We start from the raw sequence: 24,195 nt of genomic DNA, 5'->3' as shown, positions 1-24,195 counted from the left end.
CTGTTGCCGCTGTTGTGCTAAAGAAACGCACCCACATCCACGGAAAACAATGGTCCTGTTTCCTCTCTGCCAGGGACACTGGTCTTCTTCCACATGGAGGGATGAGTCATTTCAGTTTAAGAAGAGAAGACAAAACAACAGACTGAATCACAAGTGCAAAAATGTCTTACTCCCTAAAGCCTGTTGCATGGGTGACCCCACCCCACATGGTAATGCCACGGCAGCCGTTTTCCATAAACAACCAAGTATCAGTGACTTGACTAAAAAACTAAAACTAAACTTAAAAACTTTTAACTAGAGCTCCAACAGTTAATCGATTAGTAATCAACTACTAAATGAATCGCCAACTATTTTGATAATTGATTAATCGGTTCAAGTAGTTTTTATGAGAGACATTCTCTGATTTCAGCTTCCGAATGTTGTGGTTCCTTTGCTCATCTATGACAGTAAACTAAATATCTTTGGTGTGTGGACAAAACCAAACAACATCTTGAGGGTTTGGGAAACACGATCAACATTTTTCGGCATTTCATGACATTTTATGGGCCAAACAACTGATCAATTAATCTGGAAAATGATCGACAGATGAATCGCTAATGACAATAATCATTAGTTGGAGCACTACTTTCAACACTGTGTAATATCTATTATTTTATTTCCAACACTGGGTGATTCACAGTATTAGCTCCACCAAGGAGTTCATGTTTCCACCTGTGTCTATTTGTCAGAATAATTGTGCAAAAGACTACGACTACGATTTTTACCAAACTTGCTGGAACGATGGGGCCTGGACCTTGGAAGGACTTCTTACGTTTTGGTACAGTTGTGGGTTGAGGGCGTACCCAGGATTTCTTCTTTCACTTACTTTAACATTGCAACATTGCACAAATCACGATTCAAAAAGTTTTTCTTTTACATTTTTGCTATTTCAAAGAAATAATCATGTGGAGGATTGTTCGCAGTTTGGCGGAGGTATGCGCTGGTCGCTCTATTGAATGCCAATCTAGTTCAACGTTAAGCTTGACTTTAGCGTTTAATCCATTTCTTTTGGTTTTTTAAGACTTGCAGATGTGCTGATTTTCTTCAGTCATCACTGTGAATCCTTTTTTCATTCGTAGCAGTGGTAAAAAAAAAAAAAACCCCGATGATGCTTGGCACCAAACAGCAGAAAAAAAAAGTCTGCGGCAGCATTTCTCAGCTAGTCTCATGCATATTTGCTGAACATTCAGGATTCCCAAAAAATGACCTCCGTTATGCTCCAGCTGTTTAAGGTCACATCACATCGCAGATTCCCTTCATGTATTTATGTGGCTATTGCTATAGTGCACTGTCACTCTCGTAGTTCAGACTGCAAATTTCTCGTCTGTATACGGTGTACAAAGCCACAAAGTCTGTAAATTGAATCTGTCAAACTGACATTCACCTGCACAGCCTGTCTTCCCTCTGTCACCCGCGTTCACTTTCTTATCATTAGTTCCTCATCTGTGCATATTTAGGCTGCGGATTTCACTCATCGTTATACCGGCAGTCGAAAAATGTTGGACAGAGTCTGCTGCTCACTGGAAAAATGGTCCGCCTGTCAAATCTGTCCGTCCCGTGCCTGCCTCACCTGATTCACCTGAGAGCGGAATCTGGCGTCTCCTCGGTGACTCGCTCCGTGGGCAATCTATAATGGGGGGGGGGGGATTTAGACAGGCGTAGCAATCTCTAATGGCTGTGTCAGTCAGAGAGCAGTCGGCCCGCAACACAGGGCAGGGCCCGCCCAACCGTGCTGGCCGTGCACGTGGAGGCCTCTGGGATTTTGGCTGTGACAAGAAGAACTGATCGACACCTCGGCTAATGTCTTCATGTGAGGAAAGAGCTGGGCCAGGCGGTTGGTTACGTGGCTCTTATTGCTCATATGTCGATGATGCACTCTACTCGGCCCTTGTATCCATTATTCCCACTTTAACGTGCCACTTGCGAGAAGTTCTCTGATTGACACTTGGTCCGAAACGCTGATTGCAGGAATTATCCAGCAGCACGTGGAATGGATCATTGAGTGGGATGTGACTTGCACTTGCCCTGTTTGTGCATGAGCACAATTCCCAGCAACGGCTTCACTACGTCTACGCTCATCTGTATGGTTGCTTGTGTACTATTGTGATTTCGTCATTTGTTATCTAGCACATTTAGACGCCACTGAAGAAGGCTGCATGCCTCCACTTCCTCTCCAGCAGCGCCGGGTCTTAATATGTTGCCGGGGGAATAGGATGAGAGACCGACCCTCCTGATGATTTCATTAGATGACATCAAAGCTGGGGAAATTGCAACAGAGAGTGGGAACACGTCGTCGGTGAATAGGAAATCATCTGTCATGTGAATGGAGCTACATGTGCACCAGCGGTGACGTAACCTTGTCAGAGGAAACACAGTAATTATGAATAGTTTTTTTCTCTGTGGGGATATTAGATGGGATGCATCTTATGTGGCCAGATAGCTTCATTCAAAGATACTTGATATTAAGTTCATGACACAATCCGGATCTTAAAACCAATGAAGAAATCTTTTTTTGTGCATAGTTTTTTTTTGTAGTTGCAGTACAGCTGTGAGAATGCCAATGCTCAGACATCCAGGTCATGTGCAGGGCCGTTTTATTCATAAGATGCAGAGGGGGCAAGGGCACAGTTTGCTACTATGCCTGCACCAAATTTTTTTTTAAAGTAGTGGTGATAGAAAATAACCAGATATGTCAAAACTCACAGCAAACTCAACGATCCGCATGTTGAACTGCAAACTGCATCACAAAACAAGAGTAAAGTACGGAGCCTTAGTTCCTGGTGTCGCATGACCCAACCGGTGTATGCATCACGCTCATGGTCGAGCTGGTGACATCCCACGTTTGTATCAGCCAATGTCACCAGGATGTTGATGAAATTAAACATGAAACTCTCTAACTACTGTATGTGAACATCAGCAGTGACAAATGTTTCTCCGATGGAGACAAGTTGGTGTGCAGTTGCAAGTTTCATGTGCACGTGCACGACTAAGTTGAGTGTTCTATAAAACAATAATTATGGATTTTTTTTACTGTAATGGCCATAACTGTGATTTCATTCTCATCAAGACTGCTTGCTGCTGCTCTGATGTTTGAAAAAAAAAAGGAAAAGAAAAAGATGTTTTCAAGACGATCAAAAACAACTTTGAATATGAATAGTGGTGACAACGCAGCAATGTGCTGCGTCACAGAGCCTGCAGAACAAACTCTACACTCTACCGGATCCGGCCTAGAATAGGTAGTTCAAAATTAATTTTCAAGTCAGTATGATTTTCACTGTCTCTTTAAAGCTCCTTGCAACGTCTGTATCAACGAGAGCAGATCCCATTTTCCCTTTAACCCGGCCTCTGATCCCATTAACGCTGGATACTTATCGCCTTGATCAAAGTCGGGAAAGGATGGGGAACTTTACTGCCTTTGTGAACATCAGCAAAGAACTGACCAGACTGATGTTTCATTACTCCTTCACTCAAGGTTACAACCTTGAGAGGAAACAAAGGGGAAAAGCCTGGAAAAAAAATCCCTGATTAGAGAATCAAATCATCAGATGTTATCGTCGGTGTCTTAATCAAAGATGTCCCACCGGAGAAACAATGGGAGGCACAGCAATGCCACCAAACACTGGACCGTCACCAATGGGCCCATCAGCAGAACCTCCGACTGAGGGTCGGTCAACACACACACAGGGCTCGGCCTTTACGTAGCCCAACAGTGCCACCTAGGAGGTTGACAGCAGGAGTGGGTTTATGGAACTGTAGTGTAGATGTCTGCACTGCAATTGCATTATTTTTTACAGTAAAATAACCCTCCAGTAAACACATGAAACACATATAATGAGTGAAGGAATGAATTACATGGGCCACCTGTGACCCACACAAACGTAGCAGGGCCCCTGCTCACTAGCACGTTTCACCCGACCATATTTACCCAAACAGGAAGGGAACAGGAAGCACAACCTGGTGGTCCGCCGCCAAAATCCTGCGATGCCAGGAAAAGCTCTTATTGTTGTTTTATCTGACAGCAGTGTTCTTCTTCTCCTCCGCGTATCTGATATTTCTATTTCTGGTAACTCTCTTCCGTGCAGTGCACCAAGGACAAAAACACACGCTGTAGTGCAGTGATAAATCAATGATATGATAAGTTTTGTTTCAAAAAGCACTTTTCTTTACAGTCTCTGACACGGACGTTATTCTTTTATAAATCTGACAGAGCACTGTTCAGGTGCCGTAAGACGGAAGATTGAGTTGTCTACGTAGCCCCGATGAGGCCGGGTGATGTAAAATGTCTAATGTCACGAGTTACAGTTTAACACCAGGGCCATGGGATCATCAGTGACTGTTTCTGATTGTTTACGGTTAATGGGGCAGTTAAAATAGCCACACAGATACATCAGTCATCTCAATTGCTTTCCCGAAATCTAAAAGGGGACTTTAAACCACCTGAAATAGTCAGCTAAGTGATTGTTTAGTGAGTTATCATGGCACAGCCCACAGCCATTCCCTTTTTCCCCCCCTCCCTGGGAGAAACACCTTGGCCTTGACCCTTGTTTTGCATCCTCCCAGCACAGGTGAGGAACAGCGTCACCGGAAAACGGAAACTCAGCTGACGCCCATGTAAGCAAAAGGTTATTATGGGTTATTTCCATGGGAAGGGCTCTAGGACGTCCCACGCTGGAGCGAGGGTGACGCCCAGCAGAGAGGGAGGGGGAGAGAAATGAGGAGCTCTCACACTGATCAAGTTTTAACATGCCACTAACATAATCATCCTAGTTCAGGGGCCTGTAGCACAAAGCGAGTTCGACATACACAGAATATGTTTTCGTTAACTGGTTTGACTTAACCCTACATTGACCATCCTGGATAACCTGTGCTACGAAGCTGGATATCAACTGTCTCTACCTCGACAACATACAGTATAGCTCTTGTGACTGAATGATTCCCTCTGCTCACGTCAAGGGGAGTGGGTGGACCAGGACGGATGAGAGTTGGGCAGAGCATGAAAAGACAAATAAAATGAACGGCTCCCAAGCGCAACACGATTCGGACGCCTTTGTTCTTCCTAAAGAGCAGCTCAATAGAATAGAATCAGTCGTGAATGTCATAACACTGGTTCCTTCACTATTCAAATGATTAAGTATACAATAATTATGTCTTGCATATTTCCCTTTTTTCTGTTCTACACAATATCTGCTGCGCTTTATTATTTGTCACGTTACTCTTACAACTCTTTTGTACCAGTCAGGATCCTGTAGAATGATGACCCGCGGGTTTTCCAGTGATCACATTGGTCAGTAGTCGGAATGATGGCTGACTTTGATCGGAGCAGGTTAAGTTCAGCATAAGTTACCATGGTGATTTAATCCGGTAAGATGAGTATAGGCCTCTGTGGACTCATTATGTTATTGTTTAATGTAACGGAAAAAGTTGCTTCATTTCAACGTGCTCAGATTTATGCCCAATAATGGGTTTTTAATGTTACATAAAAGTAGAAAAAAACGCTTTAAGCAGATGCACCCAAAGGGAAATACTATATTTCACATCAATGTCTGGTGAAATATTTCATAATATGATGTTATTTTGGCATAGCAGCTCGTGTGTAGTAGTTATATTATTTGATTAAAGATCTGCAAATTTCAAAATGGTCTACAAACTCGTGGAGGATTACTGAATCCATTGTGCATGTATTGGCCCACAAGTTAACACATCTAGACAGACTGATGACAAATACACAAAAAAATGTATACAATAAAATAGCAGTGATGTATTGGTTTGCGATTTAGTGTCACCCAGTGTCTTAAAATAAACCCTAATATTCCACCGTGAGATGTCAATATAAACATTAAGAAACGATGTGTGTCCTCAATGTCATCTACAAATCTGGTCGGGGCTGCGAGTTGTTGTGCGCATAGACGATCTTTGCACAGGAGTAACCGGCGTTGGCCAATGAGGACGCCCGGGGGGCGGGGATTTCCGGCAAACTCGTGCTTGCCACAGTGAGGAGAGTGGGCGTTCGATCCGTCTTCTTCCACCAGCTTCATACATGACTGCACGGCCGGCGTCGCGCAAGTTGTGAAATTTCCCAGTCGCAAGTTCGGGCCGACGAACATGACGGAGGGCTCCGCGAGCAAGCCGTTCAACGGCGACCCCTGCCACCGCGCCTCGAACGGCAAGAGACCGAGCAAAAATGGCTTCGTGAAGAGCCACTGCCTGTTCCAACAGCCGCAGAAGTACCGCCGCCCCCGGGACAAGGTGAGGCCCCAACCGTCAAGCGCTTCGGCGGGGGAGGGCTGTAAACAAGCGACGCCGTGTTCGGTTCCGTGTGTAGTTAACTCGTTTGAATTAGGGCATTTCTTTTTTTAAATTATCATTATTATTATTTTTTTATCCCCCTGCCATTAACATACCGCAGACGTAAAGTATTGACTTTAGGTTTCGTTAGGAGGAAGTGTGAGCTCCGGCCCTATGACGACACCCTGACGTCATCACTCATGTAATCCGTGCACCATGAATAGAATTAGCTTGTCTTGTTTAGCTAATACAACAGCCGATGTCTAGACGGGCGGTTTGTCCCCGTGCGACGCGTTTCGAGCTAACGGTTGCTAACTACAACATTTAAAAAAAACAAAAAAAACCGAGTTTTTCTAATCATGTGACTTTATAGCTACTTCCTGTCGGTGCCTACGTGATTTCTAAACGCGAATGTTAGCTTGTAAGCAGCGTCTTGTTCAGTGGCACGATGCCACCTGATCGGGGAGGATTGTAGTGGGGTTTTTGTAACCTGACACCATGTTGTGTGTGTGTGTGTGTGTGTGTGTGTGTGTGTGTGTGTGTGTGAGTGAGAGAGAGAGAGAGAGAGAATAGGTGAGGTTAGACTGGTTTCTGTTTACACAGACTCTAGTATGAAGAGGAGCAGGGCCCCTGTTGTGTTGTTACCAGAGAAGCTGTCTGTCTTGTGTCTGTCTTGTGTGTGTGTGTGTGTGTGTGTGTGTGTGTGTGTGTGTGTTTGAGTGAGAGAGATGAGAGAATAGGACATGCCTGCTTCCACATGACCCTTCAGCGGGAGAGGAATGTCTTGAGGCTACGAAAAGGGTGTGGTCCCTCCTGGCGCTGAATGAAAAGCACACTTCTTTGTGTGTGTGTGTGTGTGTGTGTGTGTGTATGTGTGTGTGTGTGTGTGTGTGTGTGTGTGTGTGTGTGTGTGTGTGGTGGTCGGTTGCGGGGCATACGCACACACTTGCCTTTTGTTTTTCTCAAGTCGCTTGGGTTCAACGCAGACGAGGAATCTAAAACAACACACATTAGCTGTGTGTGTGTGTGTGTGTGTGTGTGTGTTTGTGTGTTGTGAAAGTGACTCTCAGGCCCTTGTGTTGGAGGACATCCCATTCCACCGGTCAGCTGTAAGGCTGTTGACTTCCGCATATGCTGCCTTCATACAGTTATGTCCAGACGCGTTTGGCTGTCGGACCAATTAGATCCTTGTGCAAGTTATATCTTCCCTCTCACCCTGCAAGCAGTGAAGACAAGTTAAACACTGACTCATCAAATCCCCCTGATACTAAATTTAACATTCGCTCAGATGAACCGGACCCGGTTGTTGTGCTGACATCAATAGTATTGTGCACACTCAGTGTGTACCAATGTGCAAACATTAGGAGCGCTTACAACTACTGTTATTGACATTAACAAGGTGGCATCACGTCATCCAGTTGTGATATGAGCTCTGCTGGTCATTGATAAGGCAACTGTATATATATGACCATTTTTAAATGCATTCGAGTGTATTTGCAGCAGTAAACAGGTTGCGGAGATGCTCGGTCTCTCGACAGAGAGGGCAGGATGCGATTTTGGACAAAGCTTATTTCTTTTCTTTTTACAAAAGGTGTAGTGTATTAAAATACTGCCTCTTTAAGTTTTTCTTAGTCACAACGGGACTTTGTGAGTTACAGAACAATTTTCTTGCTCAGCTGAAAACTTGATGTTATCCATATCAAATATCCTTCCATATAGGGATTATCCATAATCCCCATATGGAGCATGTAGGTAAATGGATTTTTATGAACAGGAAGGCATACATGTTCTCACTAACAGCTGTCAGTTTGGATGGTGTTGTCAATAATTGCTTGGTAAAAATTTGCCGTGTGTTGAATACATAATTATTAGCAGGGAGAGGACTGACGCTCTCACACCGTTTGCAAGCTGTTATTATTGTGTATACAATGTAACATGATCATCACCTCTTCAGCGGCAGAGCTAGTACGTGAATGAGCAGGTATCCAGAGTGTGCTGGTCGCATTCTCTTCTGGGGATAGTGGCTGTGCTTTCCAGCTGTAAAGGGAATGGCACAGGCGTTCCCCCTCCTCCGTCTCCTGTTTGTCCACACGTATAAAATATTAAGCAAACATGCCGTCAGGAAAATTGGATTTAGCTGCTGCGGTTGGCATCAGTAGGCAACATTTTCTGAGTGGAGGACCTGGACGTGAATGTGTTGGGGTTATTTTTGAGAAAAAACAATATATACTGGGGTTTAAGACTCATAGATATTCATATTGGGACTTACTGAACTTGTGAGAGGGACCTGTTTGACTGGCTTTAAACACACACACACACACACACACACACACACACACACACACACACACACACACACACACTGCATTGCTCTCCTGTTCCCGGGCTCAGAGGTATTTCTTGGAGAAGCATGACTGGTCACATGAGGTACGGTTGCTAAGCTGCAGAGAGCCTGTAATGAGTGACCCCCCCCCCCCCCCCCCCCCCCTCATTTGTTCAGTGTGGGTTTTGTAGACCGACTGGCAACAGTCAGACTTAAAGTGACCCCAGTGTTTCTTTTATTGTAGCACTCCAGCAGCACGTGACCATGTTCATATATGGGCCCATAATTCAGGATCAATATTGCTTTTCATAAAACTCAAGGAATTAGAACCCTGGGTTGATGTTAATTTGACTCCTCACTGGTCCACGGGGGCCCGGGCGTGGTAATGTCCCCATTAATGAATGTGTTCACGGAGCCTTTATTCGGTTTCTAACTCTTTCCAAGGAAAACTAAACAAATCAGCTTGGCTGTCACCGAGTGTGTGCGCAGCTTTTACTGGATTGCATGGGTCTGCTATTTATCACAGGGCTGCCTCGTGGCAGATTTAATGAGTAAACCGACCTGAAGCGAAGATAAACCATTACCTTTTTAGAGGAGAAACTACTAGTTGTCGGAATGTCTGAGTTTGGTAACATTTATAATCCTGAAAATATTCCTTGGATTGTCAGAATTGGTTTGTTTGGTTTTACTCTGATTTAATTCACGTAAAGACAATTTCTTCTAAACGATTCTCCCGCAGAACCGAAATGTCACACACAACTCCAGCCTGTACAAGAAGCCCTACGTGGAGTCATACGAGGAGACTCCTCTTCTGGTGGCCGTGCTCACCTACATGGGCTACGGCGTCCTCACTATCTTCGGCTACCTCCGAGACTTCCTCCGCCACTGGAACATAGAGAAGTGCAACGTGGCCCGGGAGAGAGATGAGCAGAAGGTAAATACAATATTTACATCATAATCCTTTTGAATACATAGGCTGATTTCATAACAACAAAATGGATGCCAAGCCATTCCAGGCCAATTCAGTGACAGAGACATTAAAGCCATCACCTCAGTCAGACCAGTCATTCCAATTACTGATCTAAGTTTCTGTTAAAACTGTTAATTATTCCTTAGTCCTGCCACATATTTTTTGAAAAAAAGGTTCACCTGCTAGAACATGACATTAAAAACATAAAAAAACACTTTGCCATTCTTTGAATGCTCTTATTCTAACATTTAGTGTCTGTAATTATCACATGGTAGTTTTTTGGCCCAGGTATCTCTGACTTGTTTTCCCTTTCATAATAAATGAACTATCATCTCACCATCTTTCTAATTTCCTCTGCAGGATTTTGTCCCGCTCTATCAGGACTTTGAGAATTTTTACACCAGGAATTTATACATGAGGATCCGAGACAACTGGAACAGACCCCTCTGCAGCGTCCCCGGTGCCAAGATGGACCTGGTGGAGAGAGTTACCCACGACTACAACTGGACCTTTGAGTAAGTTGCTGTGTTTTGGTTGTGAGTGTGTGTTTTTCTGTGTCAAGGTGTCACCTGTGAAGGTTTGTTGCTTCCCCACAGGTGCTTTGTAATCCTCAGTTAAACAGTAAACTCATCGACCTTGTGTGTCTGATAACAGCAATGACTTCAGCCATGATTCAGATTGATATGTCGAAGCACAATCCACTAAAGCAAAACGCCCTGAAACACGCGGTCCTCTATAAATGACAGTGGCGGTATGGCTAAAATTTAGTATTGGTAGAATTAAATCTCCAAAGCAAAAAGAATGACACATTGATTTAGTGTAGTCTCATTACCTCAAATGAACACTAGGGAAATTGAGGACACCTTAACTCTGACACTATGTAAAAGAACTTCTTGAGTTCTTTGGTATTTCAGATGCAAATATGCAGTAATATACACACACACATATATATGTATATCACTGAGTGTAAGCAGGGCTAATAAATGTAGCCTCTAAATAGTTGAAACTAATCGAGAGATTGCATTCATATCTCGGCAGACAAACATCCCTGAGAAGTGAAGGTTGTGTCATGTTTCCCATTTATCTCACTGGTGTGATATAATAATATGCACATGAACTATTATTATTATCACAGTGCATGATAACTGCGGCAGCTAAAGAACAACACTGAGCATTGACATTATTGCTAAGCAACCAGTGCACACAAGGTCAGAGTGATGAACTGTTTCTATTAAAGAAAAAGTCAGGTTATAATTTCTCTGTCTCGCTGTCTCTTTCAGGCGCACGGGCAAAGTGCTGAAGGACGTCATCAACATGGGCTCATACAATTACCTCGGCTTTGCCGAGAATGTTGGCGCCTGTGCCGACGCTGCTATCGACACAACGCAAAAGTATGGAGTTGGAGTGGGCAGCGCTCGCTGTGAGATGGGTAAGGGTCAAATCTTTTGAGCCTAAGATTCGGTTTCTAAGCAGACTCCTTTCATCATAAATGAAACTCTGATGAATCAAGTGGACTTCCTAAAAAAACAAAAAAAACCTAAGCTGGTACTTAAACAGCCACTACCACTTTTCTTTGTTGCCCTTTCACAATAAAGGCTCAAGTGGGTTTGAAGACTAATAGAGTGAGTATGAATTGTAATAAGAGTGTGAATGCTCCTTTTCAGTTTGCAGCAGCTGATAAGCACATTTAATGATTTTATCTGTACAACATAAAAACTGTGGTTAGCTGTGTATTCAAAGAAAAGTGGACTGGCCTCACGTGAAAGCTTTTCAAGCACCTAAAGCGTATGAGTGCTTTGGGTACTTGAAAAGCGCTTTATAAATCCAATATATTATTGGTTTGAAAAAGTGTGACTTAAACATTTCTATGCTAAGACAACTCAGCGAGTTACAGTACACTAATGGGGCGTTGTTGTTAAACTGAGCCGATGCTGTTTCCAGGGAACCTGGACATTCACGATGAGCTGGAGCAGTTGGTCGCCAGATTCCTGGGAGTTGAGTCGTCCATGTCTTTTGGCATGGGCTTTGCCACCAACTCCATGAACATTCCTGCTCTCACCGGGAAGGTATGGAATGCCATTCACTTCCTGTTTTTTTGGTCCCTTGGATTTGATAATTTAATTATCTTTGTTGCCATCGTGGCCCTATTAAGTCATGTTCAGGAAAAACCCCACTTTCCTGTGTAAAGTGAAAACAAGCTGCATTTTCAAATGTACGGCCAAGCTCGAAGAGTTCAGACTGTTCCACAACACGCGCGTTTCCGCCCGAAGCTTTCAAAACATTCTGGGTGCAAGAGGTCGGAGGCTGATATCTGGCCCGTCCCACTCGCTGTTGTTCTAACCCCAACAAATCTCACATACCGGTACTTGCGTCCTCACATGCACTTCTCTTCCGTTGCCAATGCTGCTTGAACAGGAAGTAGGAATCTGAGCTAACGGGCGTTTGTACCTAGTGGTTCCAATTACACATTTCCTGACAGGGACGTGAGTGAAAAAGCAGAGAAAGTCAATGAAGGAGAGAAATTTACAGCGAGACAGTAAACTACTGAGGCAGATTTCAGTAGTTCTTAGCGATGTCCGTCACTTTTCTGCTAACTCACATCCTTATGTCATAGTGTGTGTTGTGTAACAAGCTCATTTATTCATTGACAAGAGGAAGCGATGTGACCCATGTGAATGTGACTCACTCATGATATAACGAAGAAAAAAATTATATTTTTATATCTGCTTGCTTTTGGTCCAGTCATTCGGATATGCATCAGAAGATGGTTTGTAAGCAAAGCTGTTAAAAATGTTAAGCTTGTGTGTCTTTAGCAGGTTATTAAAACTTTTAATTATATACTAAAAATCAACTAAAATTAATCACATGTATAATTTTGGGACCATTCATTCTGAATGTATTAAAATGAATAATGAGCGTTAGAGCTGCAACAGTTAACCAATTAATCGATTAGTGATCGACTAATAAATTCATGGCCAACTATTTTGATAATCGAGTAATTGGTTCAAGTATTTTATGGGAAAAAAGTCACAATTCTCTGATTTCAGCTTCTTAAATGTGATTATATTCTGGTTCCTTTGCTCCTCTATGACGGTGAGCTAAATATCTTTGGTGTGTGTACAAAACAAAACATCATCTTGAGGTTTGGGAAAACATGATCGCCATTTTTCACCATTTTATTGACCAAACATCTAATCGATTAATTGATAAAATAATCAACAGATTAATTGATAATGAAAATAAACATCAGTATTTGCCCCAATGAGCATTTTTACCTGATCAAGCCTCGGTTATTGGCTGTGCTGAATATATATTCCAGAGACTTCATTTCAATCTGGCCTAAAACCAAATTCATTGCTCAACACTAAAAGCTCCGGTGTGTTTACTCCTGGTGCATTAAGATGTTGCAAGCAAAGCTCCTAAGAGGGAATATTGTTTGACTTTGACTAATTGGGGAATGTCGAAATGTTATTACCAGTCCAAAAACATAAAGACATTTCACACTTTGAACATAACTTAAATATATATATATAATTTCTATCATTTTTTCGTCTCCTTGTAGGGCTGTCTTATCCTGAGCGACGAGCTGAATCATGCATCGCTGGTGCTGGGAGCCCGTCTGTCTGGCTCCACAATTCGGGTTTTCAAACACAACAGTGAGTGACCACCAACAACCGGCACCTTTCACAAGACCATTTAGATAGAGCTGTGACTTGGAGCACACCCAGCAGCATGCAGGGACATAGACGTGGATGCTTAAAGTGGCTGCAATGGATCTCTGAACACTATGAGACAGTCATTAGCTGTAATCTGCTTTACTCAGAAGGAAAGTAAATATGTGTGTGTGTGTGTGTGTGTGTGTGTGTGTGTGTGTGTGTGTGTGTGTGTGTGTGTGTGTGTGTGTGTGTGTGTGTGTGTGTGTGTGTGTGTGTGTGTGTGTGTGTGTGTGTGTGTGTGTGTGTGTGTGTGTGTGTGTGTGTTTCAGCAAGTTGCCTCACTCAATGCAAATTGTCTTTACTAAAGTTGTTCGCTTACTTTACTTCTTCAGTTGTACGTTAATTCACTGCAGCTTTGTCTTTCTCTCATTTACTTTATCGAAGCACACAGTAGTGGTTGTGGTGTGATATCGTAACTTTTTTTTTCTTGGTTCAGAACAAACACACACACTCACACTGGTATACATATAGTCACCACAGATCTGGTCATATCCAAGGTAACTGTCAGCAACCAGGAAGCAGGCTGATTGCAGGGGAAACACTCAATGCTTCAAAGGGTTGCAATCCTGAAATATTTACACTCCTCCATTAATTTACAAAAGCTATTAATTTTTATTCATAAGATTACTTCAGGGGAATAACATTTTAATTTTTATTGAGATGTATTATCAATCATTTTATGAGTGATTTAAAACCTGTGTGAAAGAGTGTGTTTTATTCAGATAGAGACTCCTTTGCATTGCAGACATGCAAAGCCTGGAGAAGCTGCTGAGAGACGCCATCGTACACGGGCAGCCAAGAACCCACCGGCCCTGGAAGAAAATCCTCATCGTTGTGGAGGGCATATACAGGTATAAATCATTTTTGTCCTTGGCTCATACTTACACACACAAACCTACAGTCTTTAATTGCCCGAGCGAGATAATTCAGTACCATAAAATCTAAGCTAATTTAGCTAATTAAGTTTTATTTCTGCCTTTTTTATTTCACTGTCAATATCTTTATGCCACAGCTGTCACACTAATGCTGGATTTACACGACAACGATCTGAACACAAAACGAAAAAGTGGCGTTGGGTTCCCACTTTTTATTCCACGTTTAGACGAGCATCTTTTGGGGGAAATCTGCGTGCACACGGTGACGCAAAAGTGTGTGAAATTCAATGTAGTATGCACGCCAGGTGGCTAGGTGGTACTGTGAAGCACTGCCACACAACACCACCAAGAGCGCGCGCATGCGTTGAAGCTTCCTTCTACTTCTCTCCCTAGTAGCGCGAAATAGCCTACAGTCAAAAAAAAGAAAAAAAATTCTCCCACCATCGACTGGTTCTCCCGGGTCTTGTCCAAAGCTGTCTGGTTTGCCTCTGCCGAAATGGTGCATCAAGCAATTGCCCTAGGTAATGAGTGCGCCTTCTCTGTTCTGTTATATTATCTGTGATTATTCGGCTTAACTGCTGAAATGACATAGATAGATATCAGAGCAGCTAGGGCAACTTGAATGTCCGACTGATGGAAATAATCCAGTATGTTTGTTGTTGTTTGCCTGTACTGCACATGGATGTGACGTAAACGCGTACGCGACAAGAGCCAGTGTGAGCAGATCAGAGCACACTTTTGCGTTATTAACCCTTTAGACGGAAACGCAACGGTGGAGCATTTTTCCACTCTTTATTTAGCTTGACTAGCAGTTCAGTGTCACTTTTTGAGCATTTGAGAAAATAGTTGTGCATATTATTTCCCCATGATTCATACAAGTAGTAGACTTGCTACTTGTTTAAACCGGCATGCTGTCTCAGTATAAATCTGTTGATTTGCTAAGCCCCCCATGGGATCAAAGGCTTTTTTATGACATGAACATGGTCTTGTCTTCACTGAAGCAGCAGTAAAACACTGTGGGACTCTTTTAAGTGGAGCAATAATTCAGCAAATTAGAGTTTAGTGTAAGAACAAATCTCTGCGTTAATTGTTTTTGACGTGACACTCATTTGCTGCCTAAAAACATACAAAGACATTTTCACAAAACACCAATACTCCATGTTACAGTCTCTTTCCTATGATCCCTCCATGATGCCACTGTTTCCCCTCAGGATAATGTATTCCTTTTTTTCTGCAGTGTACCTACTATAAAGGCAATCAATCCTGTTGATCAATACAGTTCTCTGTGAAACTGTCTGACATAATCAATGCCCTTTACTAATGCCATGTTAATGGACTTTCATTTCCACTGGGACTTTTGAAGCAACTGCTACAGCTGCTAAAATACTCTGTGCTTGGGCACATTAACACCCACACATATACTGCTGAGCAGTTCTCTAGAGGGTCAACTGCAAACATGCCCTCTTAGTTTGACTGCAGCTTTCTAATTTTAGGGCTAGATTGTGGTTATAATTTAGTCTAGATGAGTTTATTCTAGACAGAAAGGGAAGGTCACATTCAAACACTAATTTTAGTACAGTGGCTCCAGAAAGGATCCACACCCTGTCACTTTTTGACACCTTTTTATTTTGTTGTTGATTTAATTATAAATTGATAGACCGTTTGCTTTTCAGTCGACAATCATTCACTCTTAAGGTTCACATCTCAAGGATAAATAAAGCAAAAGGCTGCACCACAATTTAGATTATCACTGCAAATCTTCTGAATACTTTTGTGAATGAGATATTTTTATTTATTTAATTACATTTGCAAAAAATAAGGGGGTTGAATACTTACACTGCACCTAACACAATGACTTGTGCAAAATTTGTATACTTTTTTAAATACTTTTTTTTTTAATCTTGAAGTATGGAGGGGTCCATAGTGCGTCTGCCAGAGGTCATTGCTCTGAAGAAGCGCTACAAGGCCTATCTGTACCTGGATGAGGCCCACAGTATCGGGGCCCTGGGTCCCAACGGTAAAGGAGTGGTGGACTACTTTGGCCTGGATCCCAAAGACGTGGACATCATGATGGGAACATTCACAAAGAGCTTCGGTGCAGCCGGTGGATACATCGGAGGCAATAAGGTGGGTGAACTCTTGCGCAGGTATTTTTTTTAAGGGCTTTGAAGTCAATGGAACATGAAGCCTTCTCTGGAATTGGAATCTGGAATTCGTAGCTGGAGCTCTTACTGAACTTCTTTACAGACTTGAGCAATCCCATAGTCTGCTGAAACTCAACACATTCTGTGTCATTCAGTTTTGGTGTTGGTCAACATCGTTTACCAGCAATTGGGAATTTTGCTTCCTGTTTTTCTGAAAAGGATTTGATTCAGTTTGAGCTCTCATTTTCAGTCAGAGTGGAAATGCAGACAAGTCTGTAATAATGTGCTGCTTCAGTTTGCCTAGGATGAAGAAGAAACACAAGATACAACTACATCTTATGCAGCACTTCAAAAACAGAAATTAAGCTGCTTATGTACATAACTGATATTACTTATATTATCTCCTGCGTTTTAAAATAATGAGGTAATGTGAGTATTTTTTTAAATTATCTTATCTATTGTCTAATTCTGAAGAGCTACATTAAAAAAAATCCTCACCATCACAAATAAGTAGCCTCAATGACTTTGCAGATAAAAATGTACCGTGTTGCTGTCCTAACTCACCAACGATGTCCTTTCTCTGTCAGGAGCTGATCGACTACCTGCGGTGCCACTCCCACAGTGCGCTGTATGCCACCTCCATGTCCCCTCCCGTGGCCCAGCAAATAATCACTTCTATGAAGATCATCATGGGCGAGGACGGGACCACACTAGGTACTAGGCGCCAGACAATGACACCAACACTGATATTTTGCAGTGGCTACGATTTGAAGAGACAATTAGATTTGCGTTCTCCACAGAATATACCAGAGACATGTAAATGTGATGTTTTGAATAGCGTCATGCCAAATCAAAGCTCACACTGTGTTGTGATTGTTGGACTGAAGAGCTTCCTCTTGGTGAGGCTTCTTCCTTGTGTGTTTTTGATTCAAATTTTAAATTTTCCTGTTGCATCAGGTATGAAAGATTAAGACCTGAGATTTCTGTCACTTGAGAACTTAACTGTTGTTAGACGCGACCACAAGGTGGCAGTATAGACCTGTTATCTGAATGTGTCACGCATTAGTTGCTGTGGCATTCTCTATCTGTCAACTCCCAGCATTTGCACTTTGACCCCTTCGTACTGTGTTCCTGTTCACCTTCAATATATCTTATACCCAGCAGCCAAGTGATTAAGGCCACTATCAGTGGCAAACTGGTAATACTTTACCAGTAAATATTGGTATTTTACACAGTCTTATCAGACTGTATAACCTGTGTAATGACATTCTAGATATGATTTTGATCCCTCATGGTTTAGAATGTAAAGTGACACAAAGTTCATCATCAATAGTCACTTCCTGTTGTAGAATGTCACGTGATCATATTTTTCAAGATGGCTGCACTTACGGTGGATATTCTCTCTAAGTTACTGTATTACTTTTATAATATATAGAGATCTTCACTTCAGATTTTGAAGACTAGAAGAATTTATTGCATTATAGTTGAATTTCTTGAGTGTGGGTTTTCCATATTTGTGTCTCTGTTCTCCACAGCAGTCTCTTCCTTGTTTCATCATTCACTGTGTGTTTTTAGGAAATGCCATGTAGGTGGACGGTTCTTGAATTGACTCCTCTATCATTTCCTTTTATGGCTTTCAGATGTGCCTTTCCTTGCTTCTCTGTTCTTCTTTACCTTCACACAGGGCACAAAGCAGCGTGGTGCTGAGGGCCAGAGAATCTGTGCAGAACTAAATCTATGGACGTATATATCCTACAAACACAAACACATCACCAGGGCTTGTTTTTCTTCCCAGGGCGGTACCTCTTTTACAGGGGGCTTGATTGATTCCCTGAAAATGCTAATGTAGGATCAGATTACCTTGACCCCCCCCCGGCCTTCAGTCATTAGAGAAGGAATAAACACCTGGGGTTTCCTTTTTAGTTCAGCCCCTCCACAATAACGTCAACTCTCTCCCCAAACCATTTCTGAGAGGAGGAGGAGGCCAGACCGACTGACCTTGCAACAGATCCCAGCTTGACATGTTTTCCTTGCGGAAGACTAACAATGGCCGTGTGATTGGTTGCAGCCCTGTCACTGTTTGAAATCCAAGCCTTTGAAGGCGCAGACACTGACGTGAAGCCAAAGTGACAGCCGAGCTGCCTGCTAACGGTTTGTTGCTGCATTCGAGTTGCTGCTCGTGGTTCCTGGCACCGGCCTGCATCGAAACGGACATGTCCTTGTTTGAAGCTCACATCACTCAGATATGCGGATGGGCCATAAGGGTACAGGACCGGGCAAAGTGTTTGGAAAAGCAAAATGTCAGAATACCTTGCGCTACAGGTTTCTGCCAACTGATCACTCAGTACCGAGAATAGCTTTGGATTCCTTGTCTGTAGGAGGGGGGGTGTCTGGATAAATATAATGTCAGACTTTGTTGTGTCTCCGGCGCTCTCTTTGAAGCTGTGATGGATTCTTCTCTGTTATTCAGCACAGCCAGGCAGATGTGTGTTGCTGTTGGCGCTTTGTGTAGGATGGTTGTTTGTTTGGTGATGGAGCTGTCTGAGGAGGCTCGGCCCGAGGATCCAGTGTGTGATGGACTGACACGTGAGGATGGGCGCCTGTGTAGTTTCAGCCCCTTGACCTCAAACTTTAAGAATCCTGGTTGTTTTAAAAAAGGCAAGTGGTGAAGCGCTGTCTCACAATATGCGTATAACATGACAGACGGCGTAGCATTTACTGGAGAGTCTGGCACGTTTTTTGTCTTTTTTTGCTGACATGGTCTTGTTACTGGAACTGACGTCTTACTCCACCTTGGATCAGTTTCGGTGAACTAACTCACTCGGGCTCGCGATGTCACACATCCATGTTCACGTTCGGCAATTTAAAAAGCAAAGCAAACGGAGGAATGCAGAAATCATCAATGATGGAAAATTTTACCAAAGTGCGCGTTGTTTCCTTCACTTGGCCTCCGAACAAGAGCTGATGATTAAATTTTATGAAGCTTGCAAGTACAAAAATAGTGGTGCAGTTTAATGGATCCGCAGGCGCTCCCACGTGTTTTCACTCTGGCTGTTTGGACCTCGGCACAGGTTGCCTGTGAGGACACCGAACTTCATATCCTTATAGTCATAATCATAAAAGTGTATGTTGGCTGCAGCAAAACAAATAGTGAAACATGTTAACCAAGAGCAGTCTATATGTGCACACATAGACACAGATACATTAAGTGAAAACACGTGTTTTAAAAAAAAAAAGTACTATGATTGAATCAGATGACAGGATTTCCTCATCAGTAAATGTCCTGCAGTGTTCATTCATGGAGTAAAAAACAAACCTTTAATCCAGGCTGGCTGTGAGTAACAGTGAGCTCACCAACAAGCTAATGTCTGTGTTGTGACCTCTGCCTGACTGTCTCTCTGTGTCTGTTCCAGGTGCTGATCGCCTCAGGCAGCTGTCACAGAACACCACCTACTTCCGCAAGAAACTCCGCGACATGGGCGTCATCATCTACGGCAACGACGACTCGCCCGTCGTACCAATGATGCTATACATGCCTGCCAAAATCGGGTACGCCGTTCACCACCTCGTGTTATTTTGCATATATTCAATGCTTATTGACGTCAAAGATAATCATGGCAGCTAATCTTCCAAGCGATCTCACTGTGTCTTATGTCGCTATTGCTCCTCAGGGCCTTCGGTCGGGAGATGTTGAAGAGGAACATCGGCATCGTAGGAGTCGGCTTCCCGGCGACGCCCATCATCGAGTCGAGGGCACGTTTCTGCGTTTCAGCTGCTCACACCAGAGAGATACTTGACATAGTAAGTCTTCCGCCAAGTGTGAAACACCAAATTAATTATCCAAATGTATTTGAAGTGTTGCACAAAGGTCAAAACAAAGGTTAACAGACCAATTTCGTTAAATATAGGCTGCAAAAATCGACCATATAGATAAAAAAAAAATTTGATTATTGTCACTGATGACAGGTGACATAAGCAGCTGCCCCTTTGCATTTCCTCACCTTTTTCATTTCACTTTGGATAAACAGAAGTCTTTCTCAGATGTCTTGGCAAAGGGCACCCTCTTTAAACCGATGTGGATAGTTTCCACTTGCAGCAGGAACAGAACAACTTTTATAGGCATGGAAACAACCCTGAAAATAAAATTGAATTGTTTGTTACCTTTTTAAATGAATGTTTTCACAGAAACGGTCTCTAAAGAAAAGATCTCTTTGACAATCTGGTCTCTAAGAAATGAGGAGGAAGACGCATATGATCGTGGTCTTCCTCACCACACAATCTAGTTTATTGTTGAAGAGTTAATTCTATCCTAGCATGACAAGAGAGTTTGTTTGGACCAATGAGTGATGGTGGATCTAAGCATTCAGTAGTCTTTTCTCTATGCTCGCGTGTGCGTGCATGCGTGAGTGTGTGCTGAATAATAAAGGTCCCCAATATGTCCTTTATTATGAAGGAACGTGGAAGGCCAAGCTGTCTCGAAGTATTACAGTGCGGCTCAGACAGCGACTTTAATTTGAGCTGCTCTGTCTCTCCAGAGACACTTCATTCATCTTACTGTGGAGTATGTCATCACCGTCTGTAATAGTCCATTTAAAGGGCATCAGCCCGTCTTTGTAAAGCACTTCGAGGAGCCCCCCCCCCCTCCTCTTTTGGAAAAGCCTGCCCTCACTATTTCTCAAAACCACGGAATCAGAAAAAAGGTCAGGAGGAAGGTAAATTGTTTCCAGGTGTCCTGCAGTGTTGCAATGCTGATACAGTCTCTCGTGGAAAGAGGTGGAGGAGTTTCTGTTCAGTTGTGGTTCATGGCAGGAGCCTCCCTGTTCACCTTTTTCTTTGTGAGCTCCCTTTCCTTCATATTGAATGGTTAATAATCTTTATCACCTACAAAAGAAATCCCCTTTAAAGGTGTCCGATTTTTCAAATTTACTGTGTCATTTTGATTGATGTAAATAATGGTGTCCCTCCTCCTTCCTGTTCCAGGTGTTGGAGGCGATCTGTGAAGTGGGCGACCTGCTGCAGCTGAAGTACTCGAGACGCGAGCTGCCGCTTCCCTCTATGGGGTGGATGTCTGAGGAGAGTCTGCTGCAGGACTGAGCCCTCGTCCCAAATCCACTTCCCCTCCCTTTCTTTGCCTTCTCTGGTCTGATGTTTTCCTCTGAGCCCGTCTCTCCGCCCCCACGTCTCCGTATCTCTTCACATCCGACTCCCGAGGACTCACCAGTCTTCACCCTGGTCCGCCCCGTTTCAAAACCTTCTTCAGCCCCTAACAGAGGACCAAAATCACACACATCGTTCCGTGTCAGTTGTTACAGAGTTTGTCCTAACTTATTGTTACTGCGTCAGTCTAACGTCAAAGTTTTATTCCTGTGTGCACATTGAATGTGTATCCTATTTGTGCAATAATCACAACAATGCAGAGTTTCGTTTTCAAACAACCAAGAGCAAATTGGACAGATTTTTGCCATTAGTTCCTATCCATGCGCTTGGAGGAAAATACATCTGATCATAGCCATTTCTATGATGCACTCAAATGGGGAGGGGGAAAAAATGTAAATATTATTTATCCTGATGTTGGTAAAAACTGCCTTAGGGTAGCATCCCAAACCGCAAAGAGAGAGACAGATTATTTCACAGGAGTTCTGATCATATATTTATCTGATGGCTTCTTCCTAATCACTTTTACTTGAAGAGAGAGTATAAGATATTGGGTTCTTTCCCTCACCAAAGGATATATATATGTATAGATATATTTTCTACCTTTTCTCTTCAAATGCAAAGCAAATGTTCCAAAAGAAGAAGCAAAAAACAATGGGGAAAGATTCCCATGGAGCGAGACTAAGGAATATTTTTTACCGCTTATTTTCTAGAAATACTTTTCAGCCTTATTTACTTGTTTACACCTGCACTCAAAAAAAAACTTGAGCCCAGTCTTTAACATTTCTATAAGCTAATGAGCTATAAGCTAATGAGCTACAAGCGTGATTGTTTTTTTTTTCCTTCCGTTCAAATCATCTTCACTCAAGTGCTTTTCACATGTTCCAGCGTCGACACCCACGTCTGAGCACGATGACGCGCTGCAACTGGGATCTGTATGTATGACGATTTCGTGCCCACATTTATCTGATTTACAGACCGCTTTTATTTATTTGTCGTCCCTCAGCCGCCTCGCGTTTGTTGATTAAATGTGTGTATTACCTGGAAAGGCAGCTCCGTGTTTATTTTTAACTGACTACTTACACGTCTTAAAGCTTCAGTGCGACACTACTGACGGGCATTCTAAATGCACAGATGATGTAGCCACTGAAATGTGCAAGATTTGTTCAAGTTATGCGTCTTGTATCATTTGTCGTTTCTCAGAATTTGATCATCTTCTGGAATGACATTCCACATCAACCTGCTTCGATTGTCTAGTGTGTTTTGCTTTTAACGTTTCGTCCGACTTGTCTGTGTGATGTCAAACATGCCACTGTCAAACTTCATGCGTGTGTTTATGCTCTTGTCACTTTATGGGTGTGAATCGGAGCGTGCGTCAGTGTAGCCAGTCTGAAAGCTGGATGTGACCATTACTACAGTTGTTCATCAAAGTGATTAAACTTCAGAGTTTATGGCATTTGGGCACAGCACACCCAGGGTTTTTGGTTTCTCCAACTGTACATCCTTTAAACGTTAGTCGCATTTTTGTGTGAGTCATTCCAATACTGTTGTTTGTTTGTTTTTTTAACAGAAAGTGGCTTGAATAACTACTCAATGATGCATTTTGCTTTTAATAAATATATAAAAGGTGGAACACGTGACTATGATCTGGAATTGCACTTTTCAGCAATGTTGTCAAAGTTTCCTCTGGAGCTGTCGGCAGCACCTTGCAGGACGTTAAATGTCCACATTTCTGTCGATGGAGGCAAAAAAAATGTAATTGCAAACAGCAACGGTGACTTTCTCTCAGCCAGGTTTCCCCCACTGAAACTGAGGAATTCAAAGTCCAGAGAGATTTATCTCCACACACACACACACACACACACACACACACACACACACACACACACACACACACACACACACACACACACACACACACACACACACACACACACACACACACACACACACACACACAGCCTAGCTACCACAAATACCTGCTAGATGACCTGCAGTCACCACTGGAAACTTGCTTATCGCTTAGTCGCTTTTTGCCCTTGGGAGTCGTATACTGGGGTTGAAGATAAACCACTTGGAGGAGTTTGTGAAGCCATGATGTTTGTTGACCATGCTGATGGAAACTGCTCTAAAGATTAAATCACTTTCCTAGTATCAAGATTTGGAAATGGTTCTGGTGTTTATTTGCAGCACTCGGACGGCGGTCGCAGTGTAATAAGGCTCAGGAATCGTCTTACGGATCCTTTTTGACTGACGACTCCACAGGAATCACAGGGTGACCAGTCTAAATATATTCATATTCTTGTATAGCTAAGTAGTAATAGACAATGGCCTTTTTTAGACATTAGAAAATGGGATAACAAACTTAAAGAAAATTACTCTAGATAGTCGGCACATGGGGAATAAATTCACATTGCATTGGTGGGGCATTTGACTTTAATATGATTTTTTTTGAAAAGCATAACTTTATTTGAGAAAAGTTGTTCACAAACATCTCACAAGTAACATATACCTCTTTTTTCCCCCTCACCCCCTGATACTGGCAATATAATATGCAATATGAGAAACATATGTCTACCTGCGCAGGGGGATTGCAGTTACAAATCAATGAACGAATTAAAACACACTCGTCATACCAAAGAATATATCTATATAAATAATAATAAATCGTATTTGTTTAAAGAAACGG

At 42.7% G+C, this 24,195-nt stretch overlaps 1 protein-coding gene across 1 annotated transcript; it reads left to right on the top strand.

Annotated features, from left to right (window-relative positions):
- Nucleotides 1-5,984: 5,984 nt before the first annotated feature.
- sptlc2b (serine palmitoyltransferase, long chain base subunit 2b) lies at nucleotides 5,985-23,666 on the top strand. Its single transcript, XM_035618419.2, has 12 exons — nucleotides 5,985-6,285; nucleotides 9,387-9,581; nucleotides 9,978-10,132; nucleotides 10,898-11,046; nucleotides 11,559-11,683; nucleotides 13,180-13,273; nucleotides 14,079-14,184; nucleotides 16,116-16,335; nucleotides 16,940-17,066; nucleotides 19,766-19,901; nucleotides 20,024-20,153; nucleotides 21,333-23,666. Exons 1-12 carry the CDS (start codon nucleotides 6,142-6,144, stop codon nucleotides 21,444-21,446), a joined length of 1,695 nt encoding a protein of 564 aa, XP_035474312.1. The 5' UTR covers nucleotides 5,985-6,141; the 3' UTR covers nucleotides 21,447-23,666.
- Nucleotides 23,667-24,195: the final 529 nt, after the last annotated feature.

This window comes from Scophthalmus maximus, chromosome 18 (genome assembly GCF_022379125.1).
Source record: "Scophthalmus maximus strain ysfricsl-2021 chromosome 18, ASM2237912v1, whole genome shotgun sequence".
NCBI lineage: Eukaryota > Metazoa > Chordata > Actinopteri > Pleuronectiformes > Scophthalmidae > Scophthalmus > Scophthalmus maximus.
This window is presented reverse-complemented; position numbering and strand designations above follow the sequence as displayed.